At 40.5% G+C, this 24275-nt stretch overlaps 3 protein-coding genes across 8 annotated transcripts in view; 2 read left to right on the forward strand and 1 right to left on the reverse strand.

The window, feature by feature from the left end:
* Positions 1 to 1517: 1517 nt before the first annotated feature.
* LOC137139181 (transmembrane prolyl 4-hydroxylase-like) lies at positions 1518 to 10441 on the reverse strand. Its single transcript, XM_067526084.1, has 9 exons — positions 9450 to 10441; positions 9050 to 9131; positions 4511 to 4707; positions 4266 to 4356; positions 3312 to 3474; positions 3023 to 3208; positions 2824 to 2914; positions 2498 to 2621; positions 1518 to 1774 (listed from the first exon to the last, which is right to left on the reverse strand). The coding sequence occupies exons 1-9, from the start codon at positions 9813 to 9815 to the stop codon at positions 1560 to 1562; spliced, it is 1515 nt and encodes a 504-aa protein (XP_067382185.1). The 5' UTR covers positions 9816 to 10441; the 3' UTR covers positions 1518 to 1559.
* On the forward strand, positions 7305 to 8676 carry LOC137139182 (secreted frizzled-related protein 5). Its single transcript, XM_067526085.1, has 4 exons — positions 7305 to 7498; positions 7856 to 8031; positions 8114 to 8200; positions 8357 to 8676. Exons 1-4 carry the CDS (start codon positions 7320 to 7322, stop codon positions 8674 to 8676), a joined length of 762 nt encoding a protein of 253 aa, XP_067382186.1. The 5' UTR covers positions 7305 to 7319.
* Positions 10442 to 11469: 1028 nt separating the features above from the next.
* Positions 11470 to 24275, forward strand: part of LOC137139180 (cyclin-dependent kinase 17-like) — a 38706-nt gene continuing 25900 nt past the window's right edge. The window contains exons 1-3 of one of the 6 annotated variants that reach the window (XM_067526073.1): positions 11470 to 11906; positions 16453 to 16612; positions 19692 to 19856. In XM_067526073.1, the coding sequence (XP_067382174.1) occupies positions 16483 to 16612; positions 19692 to 19856 (295 nt within the window). In that variant the 5' untranslated portion in view covers positions 11470 to 11906; positions 16453 to 16482. The other 5 variants (XM_067526075.1, XM_067526074.1, XM_067526079.1 and 2 more) reach the window with 5 other exon arrangements.

Raw genomic sequence — 24275 nt, forward strand, 5'->3', positions numbered from 1 at the left:
CTTGACCTGGTATCACATTAAGAACTCCAGCTACACTGTTTGGCCCTTTGATCCCCGCTATAGATGTCCGTTTCACTATTTCTCCAGGCCCCAAGAAACCGCGGTGAAATGACTCATTTGACTCATTGATCAATGAATTAATTGGCAGAAACTTTATTGGAAAAATTTCATAATGGATCAGTTAAATCGTTTTTTTAAGCAAAATAATTTCAATTGCACATATCTTTTGATGAGTGAATATTTGTCCCATCGGTTTTTATTGCTGTAACGTTCACTGTTGATCTGACAAACATTATGATATGGGACTTCGACCCCAGGGAACAATGATAGGCCTGTTTCCATTACCTGATACTTTACTGACTATTGTAACCTTTCACAAGAATCTCTGCGTGTCAGTAACTTGACAGAAAGGAACAACCAAACAAAACGTTAAACAAAATATAAACTGAATAATTTCTGATCCTCAGATCTGACACATGATCTTTCTACAAGTCAAAGCTGAAGAGGTTATCAAGGTTTATATTCAAATTTCTAACAAAGTTGAGGTTAGTAAAATGACGTAGACCCAAATGTAATGTAGTAAATTCAGGGCTAGTCAGATGATTTCGACATAACTAGCCTTAGAAAGTAGATACTAATTTACTTATGAGCCCTCTCTACTACATTTGCTTAAGCTGCTTGATTTACTAGTTACTTTATAATTGTTTTACATGTAAACTATCATCAGCTTCTAAAAATATGACATCACGTTAAATATTTAAAATAAGCTACACCCAGAACTATACTGCTTGCATGTTAATATCAATTTACTTAAGTGAAGAATCTGAATACTTTGATCTCTTTGATGTTGGGCGACATCCAGTGGACACTCCCTATATCAACAGATTTGATTTAATGATCACACGTGACACAACTAATAAAACTTGGCTTTATATATTTTATAACATAAAACAAATAGAGTGACAAATTCAGTGCAACAACAAGCAGTTATAAATATGCAACTTAAATCACCAGTTGGTGGTAATAAAAACAAGCAAATAAATACTCTCAGACAAGTCAACATTCTTCAGTTTGAAGATATATGATTTGAAATTTTAATTACAACGGAAGGACTGGGCTCTCACGGCCAGTGTGCAAAGTAGTCATAGTGTCCAGTCTAGCCCCCCCCCCTGCATTTAGAGTAGGTATGGCAAACTCAATAAATAACACCATGAAACAAAACTCAAGAACATAACAGACATAAAGGACATCACAAATGTCTCCCCCAGAAACACATTCACAGATAAATATTATGATAGGACCCAAAGTAAAAGGTTTACATATAACAACACTGACCCGTACAAGGGGTATTTAATGTTATTCAGATGTATTATGTAGGTTTTTTAAACAAATTGTGAGGAAACCAATTCATCTGCTCACCATATCTTTTGCGCATATTTTCATTTCAGTCACAGCCTCTAATATGTCAGGCCTCACTTGCTTTAAATACTTTGCATCACAGACTGATATGGTTTAGGAAAAAAAAAAAAAAGACATTGCTTGTCATTAAAAATGCCTGGCTATAGATCCTGGTGGAGTTCACTGTGTGAAAGGGCCTGGTTATGCTCCTCCATGCCCGACCTGGATTGATGCCTCCGAGCGACTAGTCTCTGGTAGCGGGCCTGCATCTGCTGGTCTGGGTCCACATTTACCCAGCTTTTGGCCACCCACTTCACGCCACGCCTGACAGGGCAGTCGCCATGCAAGGAATACTCATCAAGCTCACCCATCCACCCTAGAAATAGGAGGGGAGATGAACAAATTCAAATCTTTATCAACAACAAGCTAGAATAAACTTCCACATTTCCACGTTCTTACTTAGTGAGATATTAGCACTGCGTTGATGACCATATGCTCTTACATCACCACAATTTTTAATATCTTGTGCTGTATGTCAATGCTTTACTGAGTCCTTCAGCAAGGTAGATTTTAAAACGAGTTATCCGTGTTCACAGTTGTCACATAGCCTTGTATAAAGTGATCCTGCTCTCAGAATCAAATTAATAATTTTAGAAGGAGAATGGACAGAACAAATTGATGGGAAAAAAAAGAAAAAAAGCAAAAACCCTTCCCTTTAAAGTATTTGTTCCTCCACAGGATCCAGGTCCATCACCTGCTTATAACTCATTTCCCAAATTCTAAAACAAACTCTTTGTTCCCACAAGCAATTTCCATACAATGATTATATAATTTATGTGGACGACACACTTTGGGATCAAACTGGACACCAGAAGTTGTATACAGGTGTAAGGTACAGTACAAGGTGACGATACAGAGAAGTTGGGGGTTTAAAAAACAAGTACACATGCATGTTTGATTCTCCCTGTGTCCGGGTCTAAAGGCCAGTGACACTTGATTTAATGTACATTTCTTTCTACAATAGAAGGACCCAAGTTAAAATACTACAGTGCTCACTTAGTATTTAGTATGTGACCCAGCTAAAGCCTTTTCTTCTTACCTCTACCATCAGAAAGGTGGTTGTACCAGAGGAGAGCAGTCCCCACAGTAGGTTTTATTTTCAGGTTTCCCCTGCCACATGTCTCCTGGGTGTCTGTCAAATCAACGCCATCCTGGACCAGAGCCTATGAGACAGAAACTGTAAACAGCTTGTCTCTAATCGTTTGTTTTGGCACACTGTGTTTATTTGGGTGTCTTACTCCTTGCCACACGTCAGCACCATATGAATCTTATCACCAATAGTAAGGACATGTACAGTTGTCATTATTACACATTGGCAAAAAAAAGAGTGGCTTGTTTATGACTGGTTTGTGAATGCACGCTCACCTGCTCTTCATAAGTACGATTGTCAGCCACAGGAAAAGTGGTCTCACCAGCTTCTTCCACAGAGCTGAGGTAGAATAACACGGTAACATATCTGGAATAAAAGTATATTGAACGAAATTAAATTACACAACTACAATGCTATCAATAACAAGGAAAAGGCAGACTAACACAACATATATTAGGTTATATTCCACCACACCTGCAAGACACCTCTGTGAGAGCAGACGTGTTTCCTGCCAGTTGTGTGTGTGCGCAAGTAGTCTGTGAATATGAAGGGCTGCTGTCATGGTGGGCATTACTGAAGTCTCCCTGCTCATAGCGAATCACCTGCAGAGGCTCGCTCAGCTCAACCAACGCAGAGGGAAGACGTGTCAGACTTATTACCCTGAGTAAAGGAGGAAAACATAAGTATATGATCATTATTATTATGGGTATGTGGACTACTGTTGCAAGAGCATCACAGATATGTGTATAGATTCTGTAATTACCTGTTCCTGAGTGTGTGCAACACATGGTGGGATCCCAGGCCTTGGTAAAGCCATGTATGTTTATTTCTCTGTTTGAACTGATTTTGGAGCTTCCCACTCTGCTGCCTTTCTGGGCCTTGAGACACATCATACACTTGCTTGAAGTTCTCCAACGTAAGCATTCCTGTTAGCCACACACACATTCAATTAAAATAAAACATAGCTACAGATATGCAGTGTAGAGCAGTTTAACATGATCTATTTTCAAACTTTAGGTTCAATTGGATTAAATCTGGAACTCTTGGACAGCGTAGAGAAAAGTAGGCTATGACAGCTCACTCTTTTTTCCTTTTCTTTCCCCACTCCAAATCTATGCCCTTATTATGAGCTAAATGAATGTCCGGCTTCCAGGACTTCCTCTGGGATACTCTGCCCCAGCCTCAACAATAACTCCAGGGTGCCAGAGAAGAGGTGGCCAGAGAGGGGGTGGTTTAATGAAACGAGTAGCGGGTTACAGGGGATCTGGGGGAAAATTAAAAGGGGTTGGTGAATAATCAGCTTTTAATTAGATGGGATGAGGTACATCCGGACTGTGATGTCTACAGTGCCTGGCACAATGACATCAGGTTAAAACAGTGTCACGCTTCTTCCGCTCGCAAACAACTCGCACGCAATCACAGTCACCCATCAGCCACTTATTAAATGTTTCTTTCCTAACCTTTCTACAATAGACAATTAGGTTTTAAAAAATGTCCTTTGAATTGAGAAACATACATTGAAAGAATATAATTCTCTCAATTTAAATAAATTATTCAGCTTCAAGTCGCTGTCAGTTTCTAAAAGTCTCTTACTAATTTATTTCAATCTTGTACTTCATGTCCCTACACTGAAGTTACCTGTTACTTTTTTAATTGAGTCAGTCAGGAGGAGAAGCCTTAAATGTACTGACACACACAAACCAAAAGAAGAACAAACTTGTTGGGCGGGCTTCCAGACTTGTGAGTATCTGACGTAAATTGCCTGGGCTCAACCATGTTCCATCTAGTGAACGTGAGTGAGTCACGATCTGGAGGAGAAACCAGAATGTTTTAAATCAACAACAAGTAGAACACAACCTCAAAGGTAATTTAATTTTGCACTAGTTAGAAATAATTTAAATAAAAATCTATCTTCTTCCTATAACTGTAGGGCATACAAGTATACAATGTTATTCTTTTCACCTCATGCTTTTGCAGGAACCCGTCTTGGTTTAGGTCCAACAAACTGAAGACCTCCTCTGTGCTGAGAGAAAGTAGTGGCTGGTTTGACTCCTCTTGTCCTTGGCTGAGTGCTTGTGTCTGGCTCTCCATCAGACCCTTGAGCTGAGCCAGCTGCACAACCACACGGCACTCTTCTTCTGACAGGAAGCCAGGAATCTCTGACATGGAAATAGAAGAAGACTACAATGTGTCCTAATAATAAATAGACCCCTCAAAGATCCTAATATGAAATTTTGATGCATTTATATTTCATACCCTGCCAAGTCATCTAACGCACAAAATGATCTGCTCTATTACAATCAAAGTCCACACAGCCTACATTTTATTCAAGAGAGATTGAAAAAAACTCAGTCAAACAATTTAAGTCAACATCTTTTAAAATCACAAATTACCTGCCACTCTACTTGGCTTTGCCAAATGCACAATTATGGAAATGAAATGTTGATGTTTTCATAACATCTGCCAAGACAGTACTGACATAGGGATCAAGTATAAACAACATGGATATACAATCACTCAAAGAAATTGCCTTGGAGATTAGGAGACTTAAAAATGAATTAAAAAACATGTAAAAGGTGGCTGAGATTCTCAGCCCATTCATAGATTAATTGTTATGCATACTGACACATTCACAAACACAGTTTGCACATAATTGGGTAACTGTAAGGACACTACACTGGACAATACACTGAAATAGCGACAGACCGATGCCATTAAAAAGTTACTGAAATCTGTACCATGGTATAACCCAGTACAAGTTCCCTAAATCCTAATTAACACTACAGACAGACACAGACAGACACACACACACACACACTTGTAGACCTGGGAAAGAGAGTGAATGGTTGACCTTTAAGTGGATTAGAAGATCTTTGTTAACAGTGGTGCTTTGATCTGTCAGACTACTAAATGGATTATCTAACAAAACATTTCAGGCACAATTGCTAAAAACAGTAATATGATTAACATGTTTAGACCCAAAACTGTTGGGCAAACTTTTGATTTAAAAAAAAAAAAAAGGAAAATTAGAGAAAATCAATAGTGGCAAAAACGACCTAAAGCACTTAGCGCTACTTGCTAACACTTATCGTTGTTGCATGTTTAGTCTATCCCACTGGCAGGTTCAAGTGCAGACTTGTAGGACTATCTGCTGACATCAATTATGCAAAGTGGTAAGAGGGGAAGATACCCAGAATAAGATCTGCTTGTTTACACCTACTTTTTAGTAGGCCGGGTTGTTTCAAGCCACCCAACATACCATTTCCCATGTGCTTGCGTAAATTTGAGATCTATCCCTGTACCATTTCTAGGCTCACGTTTCCTCTAACATTAGTTATACCATCAAAGTCATATTTTCTGTAATCTACAGACAAATTTATTGAACCTGATGAGACTTTAGGAGTAAACAAAACTGCTTCACGGTTCCCTCCTTGTTTGTTTCCAGAAGTGCATCAAGGAATTCATCCATGTCTGTCAGTCACTTCCCCTCCTAATCAACAGCTTCCGGCAGGTTGGCGTCTGTACAGTAGATGCCTTGTTTGTTACCCATGTATTTTGTACCCATTTGGTTAATCCCTATTGTCCAGTCAAACCTCATTAATTTGGATACCTCATATGAATTAAGGGGGATTGAAACTCTCAATCTCCCTCCTCCCCCCCCATGACAGTTTCTCTCTTTCCCTGGAAAGGAAGTGACCTGCTTCTGTAAACAGGAATCAGGCCATGGCTACACAGCAGGACAACACCAGTTTTGTTTGCATCCTAAGTACATGCTCATACACATAGGCATAAGCAGAACACACTTGTGCAGCATGTAATTATTTATTTCCAATCTGTTGGTGTGTGAAAAATCCCAAAGTAGATCTTGACAAATGTTGTTTTGACCAACATTCAAAAACACAAACCTATTAAGTTCCTTTGTAATGTAGAAGGATGGGAAATTTCTCACACCAAAAAAAAAAAAACTGCAATAACATTCTTTCTCTAAATGTCTCAAATCGCTAATTAATTAGTGACAACTGACTTTGTGACAGTCAGTCAACTAATCAGTACAGAAGTGCAGGATGAATGCAGGAGCTACATGAGCACCACTGTCTTCCTTGATTGAAGGTCTAACCTTTTTAAATCTTGTGCTCTGTATAACACAGTTAAATCTGCTAATAAATGCGAGGGGATCTGGTTCTCTAACAACACTTTAGGATGTGTCCCACCCCTTCTCCCTACTCATCTCTAAACCTCCCCTTACCCCTTCCTATGCAAATTTCATCACCACCCACAATAAATACACCTATTCTGCCATGCTCTCCTGCACAGGGGTTGTCTTTCACTTGAGAGACACACTACGGGATTTCTTATTTCCAACGTCTGTCCGATGATGATTGACGTCCTCTGTCCTCATTTTAGGTCCAGAAAATCCTCACATTCAGTCATTATACTAGTTCTCCTTCTGTTTGCTAGCCTAAGCAGCACATTAGTACTTGCTCCTGGTGCCAGCAGAGAAAAGGCACGGCTGAAGGGAAATGCAAGGGCTGAAGGCAGGGGTAGATCTGGAGACAAGGATAAGGGTGAGGACAGGGGAACTATTGAGCTCAACTCTGAAGCTGGATTTGGACATGCTTTTGTTTTTAGACCAGAAGCTGCAGCAGGAGATGATGGTGAGGTGTGGGAGGACACTGATACTATGACTGGCTTCAGGTTCATTATATCTATAGAAGAAGGTGGACTGTGGGAGCCCGGCAGTTCCTCTCGCTGTATCCCCATCCCATCCAGCATGGCCTTGTGCCAAAAAATTGGCTACGACACCATGAGGATGCCGAACCTGCTGGGCCATGAGTCTCCAGCTGAGGCTGTGCAACAAAGTGCCAGCTGGTTGCCACTACTCGCCAGAGAGTGCCACCCTGATGCCCGCATCTTTCTCTGTTCTCTCTTTGCACCCATTTGCCTTGACAGGTAAGTTTACATAATATTTGTATTAATTTGAAGATGTTTAAGTTGCAATATGTACAAATTTGTACAATTTGAAGACTGACATTATTAATAGTAAAAAAATATTAGTATGTTACTGACAAATGGTATACATGACCACCATCAACAAGGTTCAGCTTCCCACTTAAACCCATGCTAATGCTAGTGCTAGTCTCTGAAGATAGAAGCTGGTTTTACACAGAAGTTAAGGTCACACTGGCACCCTTAAGTTGAGAAAAACAAGCAACCAAATGTTCCCGTTCCCTGCCACAACACTATTGATTTCAATCTTTTTATCTATTCAGTACTGCCTATCTTCCCTCTCCATCTCTTCTTTATCAGGTTTATATCACCCTGCAGGAGTTTGTGTGAATCTGTACAGCACAGCTGTGCTCCAATCATGAGTTGCTATGGCTACCCCTGGCCAGAGATTCTACACTGTGACCAGTATCCTGCAGACCATCTCATGTGTATCTCCTCCATCACCAATACCACTGTTCACAAAGGAGGGCGTCGTAGTAAGACACTGACAACAGAGACACATACACTTGATTTCGGTTAATTTGACAAATGATTCAATTAGTGGTTTGATGATTTCAGTGCCTCAGGCAAGCTGTCAGGATTGTGAGCTAGAAGAGGCCTCGTCTTTAAAAAACACACTAGAGACATTCTGCAGGAGTGATTTTGGTGAGTGTCAATATAATTTTAACTGTTGTCTTCTGTCCTATTGTTGATTGTGTCCTTCATGTGCTCTCTCCTAATTCCGTACAATTAATAGACAAGATACTGCTCTATTAACAGTTGATGTCATCAGTGTTTTCTGTTTGTCTTCTTTCACCCCAGTCGTGAAACTGCGTCTAACACAGCTCGAGTACAGTCCATTAAGCTTGTCTCAGTTCTCACTGGCAGCTAAACTGAATATTCTGAAGCATGGACCCCTGCTTGGTGGGCAGATTCGCTCCCGGATCGAGTTGTGGCTGGAGAGGGATGCCACATGTGTAAAGAACATGACACGGCACCACCCACGAGGCGGCACCTTCTTAGTGACAGGCATGGTGCAGGGGGAGCACCTGGTCGTCAACAAGGCTTATGCCTGGCAAAGACGAGACAAGAACCTGATAGCAGCAGCACGGAAATGGAAACATCACAGATGTAGGAGTTAGGATTATGTGTTCTGTCATAAAATTCTAACAAACCCAATTAAACAAATAAAACAAGCATCAATCAGCTATAGCTGAAAGAAGCATATGGATGATGGAACTGTAAATAATGCTTTGCCTAGCATGTTCAAATCATGTCCAAACCTTTGTGGTTGCGAAAGTGACAATATGTAATGATATTCACAAAGATGCTGTCTCTCAGGCAGTGAGTATAAAAGATATAAAAGAATTCGACAATGTACATAAATTTTGAGTAAATATTGCTTGTATATTTGTATGCCTTTGAGACCAATTAAAGTTTGTGCACTAAATGCAAGTGACATGATAATTATTCATACATACCAGATCATATGCAAAGACTGCGCAGTGTACATACCAAACAGCAGAGGTTTCAGACTTAGTGTCTTCATCTCATGTGCTCTGTCTGGAACAAGTGACACCTGTTGAACATATCCCACCTGCAGAAGTGCATGAGACATTATAAAGCTTCTACTGACTCTGTGCATATGATGCACGGAAAATGGCGAAGCAGCTCTAAGGCATTTTAAATGTATATAATGACTGGATTCATTTAAAAGGCTTTTGGTTGGGCAGGTGTAATTGAAGTAAACTGTAACTATATTGAATCCAGTATCACACCTTTGGGACAACCATGATCTCGGTGACTGGGAATCAGCACAAAAAAATTATTTTTACTTAAGTGCACTCTGGACTTATTTCCATGAATGGATTAAATAGCATGTTTCACCGTGATGAAATTATACTAGTTTTCTCACCCGTATCCCTTCAAGGCGATTAAGACTGAAACTCTGGCTGGAATCCTCCACGTGTGGCTCTCTGGAAGTTGGGGCAGGATGAGGCAAACGGCTTTCACTATCGCTGACTGGTTCTGGGGAGGCCACATCTTTACTGACAAGATCCCCGGGTCCGTTGTTGTAGTGCACGTAGAGCAGCAGGGCAATGACATTCAAGATATAGACATGGAAGAAGACCATAACCACAACGAAATAAGCCCGAGAGCAGACATTACTTCTCTGTATATGCAGTCTAGTGGAGCGAAATGGGGACTTGAAGGGCAATGATGGACTGTCGTCGCCACTGGATTCTTCCTGCTGTATGAAATCTTCCTGCATGTCTTCCATTTCCCTGACAAACCACTGGTAATCAGTCGCGATTGGATCGGTTGGATCTACTTAACAACGTTACGTCTGCCTGCCAGCGTCGGCTACTTGACGTTAGGCATCTTTGCTAACGTTAGCCGAAATGCAAACTCCACTTCCAACCTGTGACAGCTTCGAGAGAAAGTGACGCTGCCGTCTGCTGCTGTTATCAGAGGAAACGGGACAGTCGAAGCAAACATAGATGTGCCGACCGGGGTTTTCTCCGGCAAATAAAGGTGTCATCATTAGCTAAACTCGCTTTAATCCTGTGCTAGCAAACGGGGGACACCGGCCCCTGACAACCTAACAACAAGGCGGACAAGCAAACGACGGCAGAGGGGTCGCAGTTTTCAGGCCATACGGTTAAAACGATAGCGGCCTCTAGCGGTCAAGCGCAAAGACGATGGTTGTCCGCACCACAGGCTGACTTTATGTCCCCCATGCAAGAGGGGAAAAGGTGCTTAAAACATATTTTGCTACATTTACTTACAAGGGAACCATCAGCTAAGTTCAACCACTACTACTTGATTGTGATACTGCCTATATTACTATTTTGTACACCATTACATTGTGCATTCATAAATGGTTAAACAGGACAGAATTACCTTTCTCTGGTAGTTTTTCACCAGTGAATTAGACCTAGCTAGTGTTAAGCCTCCAAGTAAAAGTGTGAGAGATGAGCAGGGAAAGAAACTAATAAATAAATTCAAAAAGCTTATAAGATATTATATTATATAACACGCAATACATTTAATTGTAGATTTTTGCTATGTGCTATCTTTGTATAACTGGAGAGTATTAGCTACTTTTCAAGTTATTAAATCCCTTTTCTAAACAGCTTGTCAGAGACCTACACGGCCTTTACATGTGCTGCAGCGTAGCTGTTAAAACAAATACATAAACCAGCCATGTAGTCTTCCTCACATTGTCTAAACAAAACCAAGCCGATTAAATCCACAAACATGCACGGTTCATGATATTCACTTTTTCTACATGTTTTTGTTTAGATTTCTGCTCTGTGACTCAAATCGCTGCACGATTTGCTTCGATGATTGGATTTTGCTTATGAATGAAAGGATGCTGCTGTTGACTAAATGAACCACAGGGTGGCAGCAGGACAATGTCCTTATCAGCTGTGTTTGCTGTGTCATTTGGGATTTTTCAGCGGATCGCCTGGATCCGCTGAAAAAACTAATAACCCAGTTTTACAATAACTTTGCTTACAATTGATATTAGTTTTGGATGTGAAAATCTTGTCGACAGATCAATATCAGTATATGTGCTTATTAGTGCACATATGCGTGTGGTTGAGGGGTGAATTAAATATAATACTATAGAACCAGCTCATCGTGTGTTTTATACTTTAGACCACTACAATCTGTCTAATGTTGTATGGACTGAGCATCGGCACTTTGGGAAATTTTCTTTTGTTTAAATATTTCCACTCCTGATAAAACCAATTACTGCGAGTAGTGTTGGATCGTGCTGTCGAATGTCGACAATTTTAGTCCAGGCGCTAATCCCTGGGAATTTTCTCTAAAGTGCGTACTTAGTTGGGACTGATACATGGGTAGCGACGATTAGTTTCCTTTGAATCGTTTCCCTCTAAATTAATCCATCTGACCGCCTTTTTACATACAGATAGACTAGGGTTCGAGGTGGGGGTGGAGGTTAGTGAATCTGAAACAATTTTCTCTCTCTCTCTCTCTCTCTCTCTCTCACACACACACACACACACACACACCCCTTGCGGTGTTTTCCGGGATCATGCCACTGCTTCCACTTGGGATCTACACAGCAGCAGCGATATAGCTGATCATCACCGGACGGGACGGTACTGTTGAGCGAAAGTGAAGAGAAATCATGCGTTTTTCAGAACAGCAGTTCACTCACTGAGACGCCGGGACACTGCGACACGACATGAAGTAGAATAATCTGACGGGTAAAAGACTGTCGTGAGTGTTTTAAAGCAAAGTAGTTGGAGGAACTTGTCGCAGTGGTTCGTCCCAGCGTGCTGCCTGGATTACCACACACAAGTGGAACAATAGTCTCCTGCAGCAGAAACACTAGCAGGTCAGTAGCGGCGGTATTTTGGTTAGATTCAGTCTGTCGTCACTCCACGTTTTTATTCCACTATAACAGTGTTGGGACAGCAAGCAGGCTAACCACGGCTATAAGCTCCTATCATCGGACATTGCAGGTGGAGTTATTTTCCGTGTGGTTACAGCGAACATCGGCGTTGTAGAATGAGGTGTATGTGTGTGGAACTAATGCGCAGACTCTTCTCGTAGCACTCTGAAAATCCAAATCTCAGTGAGATCGCTGAAGTGATGCCATGAAGGGAGAACACGAAATAAGGACACATTAGACCGACCAACTTAACTCGTTCGAGTAATATAATGGAGATGTTAAAACAGTTTGCGTGTCCCAACCGATGTAAATACAAATGTAGAATGTGCATTGATACCATTCCTGTTTCTGTTGAGTTTGTGAGCTGAGCGGCAGGCTGTGTAACTTTTTCTTTGCCCCGCCTGAATCGCCCCCTCCCGGATCCTTACGACAGGAAAACACGGGGAGATAGGAACTGACCGAAAAGGCAAAAGGCCTGAAAGGTAGAGGAATCTCGGCCACTCAGGCCCGAAATAAAGTGCCGCGTGTTTGGTTGGTCCTGTGTCACAGTACACTTCGCCCGGCCCGCGGTCATGTCTAGTTACACGGGGTATTGTCAGGACCTTTGCTCATCCGCAGTGGTGGTGGTGACAGTCCAGTCCTGCAATGTTGTCGATATCCTCGTGATGTTCGCCGATGGCAAGCTGTACGCGAGAAATTTAAGTTATACTAAAATCACGTCTCGGTTAATTTCTTGGCAGGAATGTCACTGAAAGTTAAATAGTTTCCCTGCTGCCCATTTCCAGATCAAAATCACGCGCATCTATTAGTCCCTTTGCCCCTTTGATGCACTCTGAAAAGTCTTATTAATAACCCCAGACCAGTAATATCACCTTCAGTGATCTATACTGGTGACGTCATAACTCTCTTATTAAAACAACGATGTGCTTTTCAAAATCTTTTTTGAACCAGCCTCTCTAAGCTTAAAATGCCTTGCGGTAATAATAATGATAATGCATTATGGCACTAAATAATGACCTTACTCATCATTCGTTCACTGTTGCAGATGATGTTATCATCACATTATGTTGTACTAAATCTGACTCTCCATATTCACTACTACTCTCCATATTCACTATTTAATGCAAATTGCGTTTGTATACATATAGTATATGTGGTTAAAGGTTTTACTGGATTTCTCATTTTTGTGGTTGGAATATATATAATATATATTGAGACAGCTACTCTATTGTCCTTCCTCCTCTTGTGATTGAAAATTACATTTCATATCTTTTAATCTGTTCTATTTGGAGTGTAGTTTTGCTTATTTACCAGTCATTTATCTTTTGATATTTATTTTGTCCTCATCACCTTTAGATATAGGTTTAGGATTTAGGAGATGCTGAGAAGGAGCAAGTGAGGAGAGAATTACATTTTTGGGGGGTATTTGTGTGTGTTTGTGGGGGTGTGTGAAAGATTCTGTAGTTGGGCAGATTTGTGCATTACTCATGCATCCTCAGGCCGCTGTGCCAAACAGTGTGCGGAGTACGTCCGAGTGCCCATTTGAGTCTGCCACATTGTACGTGTGTGCATGCATGCGTATAACTAATGTGCTACAGAATTGCAGAAAATTGCTTTGTTTTTTTTTTTAATGAAAATGAGGTCCAGGAGGTATAATATCTGTCTGAAACATAATAAAACCTTGGTCACATAGCCTGTCAAAATATTCCCATTCTCTTGTCATGACCAACTTTTCTTTGTCCATATTTGTACAGGAGTGTGACAAATATGCAGTTAGCTAGTGAACTATTGTTTATGTATGGTATGTTGATACAGCAAACTCAGGTCCCCATTCATTCTTTTAATAATAATAATAATTATTATTATAATAATTGGCAGAGGAATCGCATGCTGCAGCCTCGTGTGGCCTCCAAAACACTGGAGGGCCAGAAGTTTTTTAACTGACACGAACATGTGTGTGTGTGTGTATAAGGAGCAGTGTAGACAGAGGAACTGGAAAGATGTAAATTTAGAATTTTCAGTTTTTTGCTTTTCTATGTCTCCTTACTACTTTTCATTTCAGAGAGTGAAATTGCAGTTCCAGCCTGGGCCTGTCACCTAGCAACCTAAATGGCGTGTCTTGAATAAATCAGACTGCAGACTGTGTTCCTCTGTCTTCTTTAGGAGTGTGTTGGTTCACTTTACCTCGATGCAACCACACATCCACACAACCACCAACACACGTGGAAAAATATGTAAACATCCCGACAGGCAGTAAACGAAAACACAACTTAGTGCAACGTTTTTTTTTTACTTGTATCTTTTACCCTATAAACATTTGGTCTACTGTGCACTGCCCATATTACTGTCCATGAATTCAACAGTGCACTGTATTACTTTGTAACAGAAAACACACCTGAAAGTGTCTGAAATGTGTCCAGCCTTTTAGTGGGAGTTATGCATCAGAGTTGATAGATGTCTGGTGAGTGTGGCCTACACATGCTGCAGTCAGGAGCCACATGTCTCGTCCCACTCACTGATGTGCCTCCACAAATCTCTTCACACTGTTACGTCCATCTGCACTGGACCTGACTCAACATCCAATGGATATTCACAATACTTTACTTTCCCTGAAATGTTCTAACAGCACAGATGAATCTGAAATGTCTTACATTACGGTTAAATAATGTACAGTGATTCCTTGATTGTTTCCCTCTATGAGCTGCTGGATAATGAACTACTCACCACTACTGTTCCGGCTAATTCAGCACAGATAGAGACTGTGAAATTAGTCATTATTAGATTTCTGTATGTGTCCGCATGCATGGATGAGTGCAGGCATAAGTGTGTGCTAATGATAACACATGCTTATGCCCCACTTATGAATGTGTTCATCTGGGTAATAAGTAGTGCATCATATTACTGACTTTCCTACATAATGTGAGCAATTTATTACTGATGATTTAGGGGTCGTGGCTGCAGTATTGCATGAGGACAAACAAATCGTCTTGTCCACGCTGGCTTGTTCTCTAGCAAACTCTGGGAAAACATGCAAATGAGGGGGGAGGGAGAGTCATGCCAAACTGATAATCCATGGGTGACGAATGATATGAAATGAATGTGGGATTCCGTCTTTTCACTCTCTTGTTCCTTTCTTTAACTTTTTTTTTATCGATCTAGAGAGAAATGCCTCCAGCTAAAGTGCAAGCTGCATCCAGCTGAGCTCATGTAAATTGGCAGAGGCAACATTGTTAGCAGTGGATACTCATCTAAGCGCATCTTTTACTGAAATAATGCCAGTCATTCTGAGTGAGGATCCCTGGGTTTGAAATCCCTTAGAGCACTGGCTGTCTCTAATAGGCCTGAAAGGTTGGGAGCCTGAAAGGATGAATGGCTTTTGTTGAAGCCTCCATGGGTAGACACAAAGAGAAAGGCAGTGTGTGCCGTGTATCTTTGTGCGTGTGTCTGCATGTGCATGCAGACTTGTGCATGTCAGCTTCCAAGTCCTTGTAGGTTAGATAGAAGAAGGAAGTGGAAGGGAGTCAGAAATACTCTGCCATAGCTGCCTCTACCTCCAGCCCAGTGTAGTGGAACACTGGGCAAAAAGTGACTTAAACACACCAGTACTCTTATCCAAGCACACATATACTGTACATATCCATGTAAACCAGATTTTTAATGTCTGGCGAGGTTCACATGAAACAAAAGATAACTTTGAAATCTCACTTATGTTAAGAGATACGTACACAAATAGACATACAGGTAGGTCACAACTTAATATGAAGAGCAATTTTTTGAATAAACATGCACTTTGACTATTTGTTTTAAGAATGGAATGCTTTTCTGTACTGTAGCAACATACAGTACTGCATACACTTAAAATCAGAATTGTTATTTTTGTCACATGAGAGCTCTCTTAGGTTGGACAACTGTAGGTGCATCAACCATTCAGCAGATTGTGTTAATATAGAAAGCAATTATTTTCTCTACCAGCTTTGCATTAGACAACTCTAAATATATACTGTAGTTTGTATATCTCAACTTTATTATGGGTAGTTGATGGAACTGCCAGTGAAAAGTGTGTCAATCACAGCTCATCTGAGAAAGCCTCCCTTGTCTTATATCTCTGGGGAACTGCACAGTCAGTCATTTGCATGTTTTTTTTCTGTAGATCTTTTGTTTGTTGCTGTATTTCTTTTACTTTCCCTGTGTCTCCCTGGATCTGCCTCTTTCTCTCACTGTGTGTCTTTTATTGTGCAATGTTTGCACATGGTATACATAACAATGAGAACACATGCTGTGCAAGCAACTAATTCATCAGGAGCCCAAAGAATTGTGAAAAATGTGCACAGGCTGCATGGCAGTAATTTCACTGCACAATGAAGATTACCAGGGCAGTGTGGGTCTAGCTGGTGATGGTTATAATGAAAACAATACCCATAAATGGGATGATGGGGATGCAGGTGCAGCTAGTGGAAAAAATGGTGATGTGGGTGTTTCTGTCCCCTAGGCCTGTGGGCCCTGGTGGTGTGGTTGAGAAATGGACAGGATGAAGATAATCAAGCGGAGGCTGTCCATGTCTCTACGCAGCGCTCGGCCCGTTGACGATTCCCTGTCCGAGTTGGCAGAACAGATGGCCTTGGACGAACCCTCCACAGGCAGAGACAATGGTAAGACATAAACAGTTGCACTCGCACATACAGGTACACACAACAAACTCGGCAGATAATATCACAGAAGCATACAGTAGATGGGATGGGACATATTGCAACCGTAGCTCAAACACAAGCTTAAAACAGTCCTTAGTGTCAATAACCTGTGGGTGTGTGCATTATATCTATGTACCGCATGTAAACATAGTAACTCAATTCATACCAGGAAAAAAAGCTTTAAAATAGGAAGCAAGGCAGTGTATGCTATGTTGTTATGATGAAGAGTGATTGTGTCACCTCTATAACCTTCTTGAGAAACACAGGGATTAGTTTAACTCCAGCATCTGTTATGGCTAGTTTCTTACCACACAGGAGCAAGGAAAACATGGTATTACAGAGCAGTTTGTCATGTGCTTCAGTAGTTCAAGACCTCAAGATTTCATTTAGAGCTTTTGCAGCAAACGAGGAAGCATTTAAACGATGTAGTGGTTCGCAAATGATGTGTCAAAACAGGTCATAACTGATCATTGTACTGAATGCATAAAAGTTATGCAAAAGTATAGCAGGATATACTTTCCCTGCCTTCCACGCTTTATTTTCCATCCTCACCTGACCTCTCTCTGAAAATATATTTGTTTATCTACGTATCTCGTAAAAAGTATGTTCCTGTTTGCTAATATTTGTTAGAATAAACTATGTAATGCAATGCAAACAGGTATTCACAACACAAAACTGACACACATAAACAATAAATTTAATTTCAACACACTGGAACCATCTTAACTTTCGTCACCTCATCGTCAGCTTCATCACATTACTTCACCGTTTACTTTAGTTCACTTGTTAATCATCAAGACTGAAAAGGGTAATATATTGGAATTTGATGTAAACTGATAAAGCTTCATTGGTAATTCAAACACATTTTTTTTTGTAAATGTTTAGTGTTTTCATATGCTCAAAATATGAATATTGTCACTCCAAGAGAAAAGTGCCAAAGCAGTCCCATTCCCAGAAACTATGGGTGCCATCTGGTGGGCGTTGTCCAGGTCTGCAGGTCTCACTTTAAAAAAATAAATTGAGACTGCACCTGACAAGAACATTGTGTTAGTGTAATCAGTCTTTCTGTTTGCGTCTTTATCTTGCTGTCAGACAAAATCTGGATTGATGGCACAGAAATGAAGAAAAAAAGAAAAGTCTCAGTGTTCAAATATAGCTGTGCTCTGTTATAGGCTAGAGATTTTGGCTGCTTTACATTTTGGATACATGTACTGATAGTGTTTATTCATTATAGTTGTATTCCAGCTTCCAGGCTACCACATTTGTAATTGTACGTAATTTCACACCCTACGTTCTATTATAGTGGAATTGTATGTCAACTGACAAAGCTTTGTTGGTAAATCAGACACATAGATTTTTGGTTTTCAGATGCTCCAAGCACGAATGTTTTCACTCCCAGAAGAAAGTGCTAAAGCAGTCTCACTCTCAGAAACTATGGATGCCATCTGGTGGGCATCGTCTATTTCTGAACGTCTTAAAAAAAAAAAAAAATCTGAGGCTGCACCTGACATGAACATGGTGTGAGTGTAATCAGTCTTTCTATTTGCATCTTTGTCTTGCTGTCAGACTGATACCTGGTAAGAACATGGAGTAATGGTGATTACGTGTGTTTCAGCACAGAAACTGAGAAAACAAGAACAGTCTCAGTGTTCAAATATAGCTTTGCTGTGTTATAGGCTAGAGATGTTGGCTGCTTTACAGTTTGGATACAAGGAGCGGTGGTGTATATTCATTATAGTTATTTCAACTCCCAGGCTACAAAATTCACAATTCTACATGATTCATCTTACACCATCCGTCCTATTATTTTTATATTCTTATCTTTTGCCTTTTATAGCTTGAGCTATGTAAATACATTTTTAAAGTGCAAGCAGCAAGGAAAAGAGTGGGAGGGAGGAAGTGATGTAAAGGATGAGAAAAGGGACATTAAACTTTAACCACACGTTGTACATCTTGTACTCTGTACCATCTTCTCCTGACCCTTACTCTTGCTGTATCACCCTCCCATTCTCTGCATCTTTATATATCTTAATCAGACTGTACAGAAGAGCGGTAAAAACATCGCCCACATTTCTCAAAGTGCTAATTAGAAGAATGACAATATCTGTTGTTCCACTTTTTTCTTGGAAGATGAAGATTTATACCTGTGTAATTTTGGAGGTGGGACCAGAAAGGAATCACAATGATTTCAGCAGAATAAACAACATAAATAAAGTATGGTGATGTAACAGTGAAATATAGAAGAAATGTGGAATTATTTAAAAGACAGGAGAGTTGACGGTGGCTTCTACTGACAATCAGATTAAAGACACATTCATAACTATCAAAGAGAATGAAAGGTAGTGGATGCATGCTGACAGTGTTTCACTCATTGTGGCAGATTAAGTCATATTGTTTTGCTTTGAAAAGCCATTTGATGGTAGATACACTTACATTTGACCCCAAGACTTTCATTAGCCAACTATCTGTTTTTGCCCATCTATCATGTATTCGGTTACTCCCTCTGTGGCCTGTTTCCCACAGTCTGTCTGCTAGTTGTTTGTGGGGATGTATTTTTTGCTCGCTGTTCTTCAACCCAAGTCTTTATCAAGGTATGACTCTACATATTTTGCACTATGCCTACCTCATGTCTTTACCATGGCTATTTCTATTACTGTGTGCCACAGTTGTTCCCTTTTCTAACATTGGTACATCATCTATCACGACTATACATTATACTGTACAAACATATTCTGCTATCTTTTCTGTGTCTGGCCTCTGTGTGACCTTGTGTTGTCTCTTTTCTGGTCTTTCTCTCATTACATCCAACTGTTCCCATTTTGATTTTCCTTCTTCTGTACCCACCCCTCCAACATACTTTTTCATGTCCTTTTTCCCTTTAACACAACTTGTGTCTTTCTGAGTTGATACTTTCTTCTGTTGCATCTTATTTTTTGTCAACCCTCCTGAGTGTGCTCTTCTTATTCTTCCCTTCTTTGTACTTCTTTCTCCCTTCATTTTATCTCTTTTCCTGGCTGTCCATTTGCATTATATATCTCAGAGCCCACCATGGTGTGCACCATGCACCCTCCTGCCTCCCATAGTGCTCCCTCCTTCCTGCGTCAATATGCTGGTCATCTGGGCCGCACCGCACTACGCAGAGAGCCAGGAGGGGGGCTGGAAAGAGACAGAGCCTTCTTGAGCCTGCAACGGACTGGATCTCTGGGTACACTCTCTCTCTCTCTCTCTCTCTCTCTCTCTCTCTCTCTCTCTCTCTCTCTCTCTCTCTCTCTCTCTCTCTCTCTCTCTCTCTCTCTCTCTCTCTCTCTCTCTCTCTCTCTCTCTCTCTCTCACACACTCACACACTCACACACACACACACACACACACACACACACACACACACACACACACACAGTCATGTATTTCCATAGTTGTGAGGCATAATGTTTTGCCTAGCTGCTTACCCTATCATAAACCATTACAACTAAATGCCTAACCCTTACCCTGACCATAACTAAAGCCTAATTCTAACAATCTATACAGAGGAATAAAGTTGTAGGAAAGTAGTGGAAGCTTGGCTAAGGGCAGAGGTGAGCATTTGTGAGCAGCAGTATGAATTCCTGCCTAGAAAGAGTACAACAGATGCAGTATTTGCTTTGAGGATGCTGATGGAGAAGTACAGAGAGGGAGTTCCATTGTGTCTTCGTAGATTTAGAGAAAGTGTATGACAGGGTGCCGAGATAGGATCTGTGGTACTGTATGAGGAAGTCTGGAGTGGCAGAGAAGTATGTTAGAGTGGTGCAGGACATGTATGAGAGCTGTAAGACAGTGGTGAGGTGTGCTGCAGGTATGACAGAGGAGTTCAAGGTGGAGGTGGGTCTGCATCAAGTATCGGCTCTGAGCCCCTTCTTGTTTGCTCTGGTGAAGGACAGGCTGACAGATGAGGTTAGGCAGGAATCTACATCTGCTATTATGTTTGCAGATGACATTGTGATCTGTAGCGAGAGCAGGGAGCAGGTGGAGGAAAATCTAGAGAGGAGAGGGTCTGCCTCGGAAAACAAAAGAATGAAGGTTAGCCGCAGCAAGTCAGAATGCATGTGTGTGAATGAGAGGGACAGAAGTGGAACGGTGAGGTTACATCGAGCAGTGGTAAGCAAGTACTTAGGGTCAACATGTGGAAAAGACGTGAAGAGGGGAGTGCAGATAGGTTGAGATTCTCTTTTGGAGTGAGGAGGATGGACAGGATCAGGAATGAGTACATCAGAGGGACAGCTCATGTTAGATGTTTTGGAGATAAGTCAGAGAGGCCAGATTGAGGTGGTTTGCACACTGTGGAGAGAGGAGAGACTGTATATATGTATATATTGAATATATCGGTAGAAGGATGCTGAGGTTGGAGCTGCCAGGCAGGAGGACTAGAGGAAGACCAAAGAGGATGCATGTACTGAGAGTGGACATGAAGATAGTTGGTTTGAGACAAGAGAGTGCAAACGATAAGGATAGATGATTTGCTGTGGTGACCCCTGAAAGGGAACGTCCGAAAGGAAAAGAAGAATTCTAATTAAAACCTTACAGTAAAACCATGTCTTAATCCTAAAAATATATAGTGTAACAGTATATAAACTACTGAAAATTAGTTTTGCTTGGTAAAATCTTGCACAGAGCTTCAGCAATTATCTATAATAAAACACTGAAATGAGCAAGTCCAATGTTAATGTTTTCATGATACTTGAAATTTGTTACTTGACATTTGAATATAGGACTTTTACAACTAATGAAGACTTCAAGACTTCACAGCCATAGCTTTTTTTTTAGGAAAACATCCGTGTATTTTCTCTATTTCCAAAGCAAACAAACTTCCTCACATTACTCACATTTCCCTTAGCTGTTTCCTGTATCAGTCATTAGTTTAGGAAAAAGAGACTTTTCTTGTCTGTAGAATGCCAAGCTTAAACAGTACGGCCACCTCTGGGTGGAAATCTCTCAAATAAGCACAGTGATTTAATGTACAGTAGACGTCAATTATGAAGATTATGTGTGTTTATTGTGAATGCATGTCTATAAGGTTTTTCAAGGTTTCAATTAGTGCGTTTACTGAGAGAACCTGGCTATCATCACATTTACTATGAGTACAGAAGGCTAAATATCTAATGACCTTAATCCAACTCACAGACACACACACACACAAGCATGCATGCACACACTGTATTGACAACAAGTCACTTTTTCTTTCTGCCTCTCTGCATTATGTAATGGAATGGAGTGTTATTTGTGGCTGTATGGATCCCAGTAATCTCATTTCCCACTGTGGCACAAAGACTTATATCAGGAGCTGTGTGATGGAGGGAGGATGGGAAAATAAATGCTAAAGAAGCAAAGCTGGACATGGGTTTAGAAAGAAACGAAGCTTGGTAAACGGTGCTAAAGGGGTTCACTGTTAACGAGGGAAAAAGGACAAGTATAGATTCAAGGAGGAGGGAATGGACAGAGTGGTAGGGGAGTGTTCCACAATGGCTCCTTTAGGAGTCCTATTACTTGTGTGCAATATACCCCCTTAGTCTTTAGCTAAGTGAACTGCAGGCAGAACACTATGAGACTCCTTGCATTCTCTGGCTAATGAGAACTAATGTTGTATTAATATGTATTGTATTCATAACTTGATCATGTAAGATAGGAATATGAAAAGAGTGGATGGATGAAAGTCAAATTCAACGACATAAGGATGGACTGAACACTTCTTATTTAAGCAGTGTTTCCCATACGGCCACCAGAGTAGGCTATATTTAGCCACCTATTTTTTAATCCGAGAACAACACCATTTAATTAGGACTATTTCCCCCCACTCTGTCTTACTTGTTTGCTCCTAAAAATGTTAAACAGCAGCTCAGATCAGCTGTTGGTGACAATATTTAATTGGTTTAAATGATGACAGGACAAATGAAAATGCTGTTGGTCTGTTTGCACTCTGGCACTGCTCTTTGGTGGAGAAACAGGCTTCAATGTCTCTGACTGCCAAAGATTGTCTATGCCATAAGAGGTAACACTCGGTTACACCTCTAAACAATCAGTTTGGACTGACTGTACCTGTAGTATTAAAACCTCTCAAAACAGAGTTAGACCTCTCTAGTAAAACAGTTTCAGAATCTCTGATATATATATATACCAATAAATTAAATTGTAATTCTGCATTACGACCCTGAGTAGAGTATTTAATACAAATAGCCATTGGAAAATAGTCAGAAGGCTGTTAACGAGCGCCAGAAACCGTGCAATACAATACAGTAATATCTTTTTACTATTTACATTTTGTTACCATTACCAACACAATACATGTTTAAATTTGTATTTTAACAATTTATACCAATATTAATATTTGAAAGTTAAAAATACTCAGACACAATGACAAAATAAAAATACAATACTGCCCAATAATGTTTTTGGTACCTGCCAAATGACTAAAAGTAAACACAGTGTATTTGGATCATATTGTATAAACCAGACATTTTCTTAATGAGCCTAACACATTTTCAGATGGACAAATTATGTAAAAGTTTGTCTAGTTTTAACAGAGAAATACTCTTAATATGGTGAAATATGTGAATGCAGGTGAAGCCCACAGCCCACAGGGGTACACTGTGTTAGGTTGTGCATGTGTTTCCCACTGGTTGGTCTTGCTGACTCACTACGTGCCACTCAGCAGTCGGAGCACGTCGTACCCTTTAATAGAGCAACGTGGTGATGCAATCTCTTTCTCCTGCTACAATAAATGGATTAGCTAGTCTTTCTCTCTTTTACTTTCTACTTTCTCTCTCTTTTTTAATGTGCCTTATCCATCCTTAGGAGTACATAGACTTTTAAATACACTTAATCTGTGTGCTTGACGGGAGGGTTATGTGCCTATGTTAGAGGTGTTTGGATAGTAGCAAATGGTAGAAAGCTTTTACAGGTTTGTGATTCATCTGTTGCTAGCTGGACCAACACCCACTCCCACCACACTATCTACATTCACGAAAGATGAGAACTGCACTTTTCCTTTTAGCATTTCACCAGTACCTCATTGCTCTCACTGTGAAGATCTGTAGCTACATACATGAGGATTAGTCCTCCTGTCTGTTTTATTGAGAAAAACCCTTCTCTAATTAAAACCTATCTGTATCCTGCTATTTTTGATACCGTCACCAGTGTCTCCTCTCGTTCTTCTTCCCACTCTGTCTTTGAATGTGTCTTTTTCTCTCTTCATACATTAAAATACTATACTTAACTTCCAGATACAACCAAGCAAGAATATATGATGGAAAAGCTTTTTAGACCATCCTTATCTCACCCTGTGTATTTTACACCACGAGAGACCTTGAGATTTAATATAATGCATTAACATTGCATTAATCGCTGCAGCCCTCTACCTCACTCCCTACACTCGACCATCCATTTGCTCTTACCAATCCTCTTCCTTCATTCCCAGAATGGATTTATTAAGAACAATGAAAAATACCCCTTTAATGTTGTTTTTGTTGTGAACCTTTATGTATATTCACTAGCTTATGCTTGAGGCTGAAGGAAAATGTTTCTAAAGAAAGCTACAGTATATAGGATTGAGAGGAGGGGCTGGGACAGCACATACAGAGCTGCTAGCTTATGGTAG

Source organism: Channa argus, chromosome 13 (genome assembly GCF_033026475.1).
Source record: "Channa argus isolate prfri chromosome 13, Channa argus male v1.0, whole genome shotgun sequence".
NCBI lineage: Eukaryota > Metazoa > Chordata > Actinopteri > Anabantiformes > Channidae > Channa > Channa argus.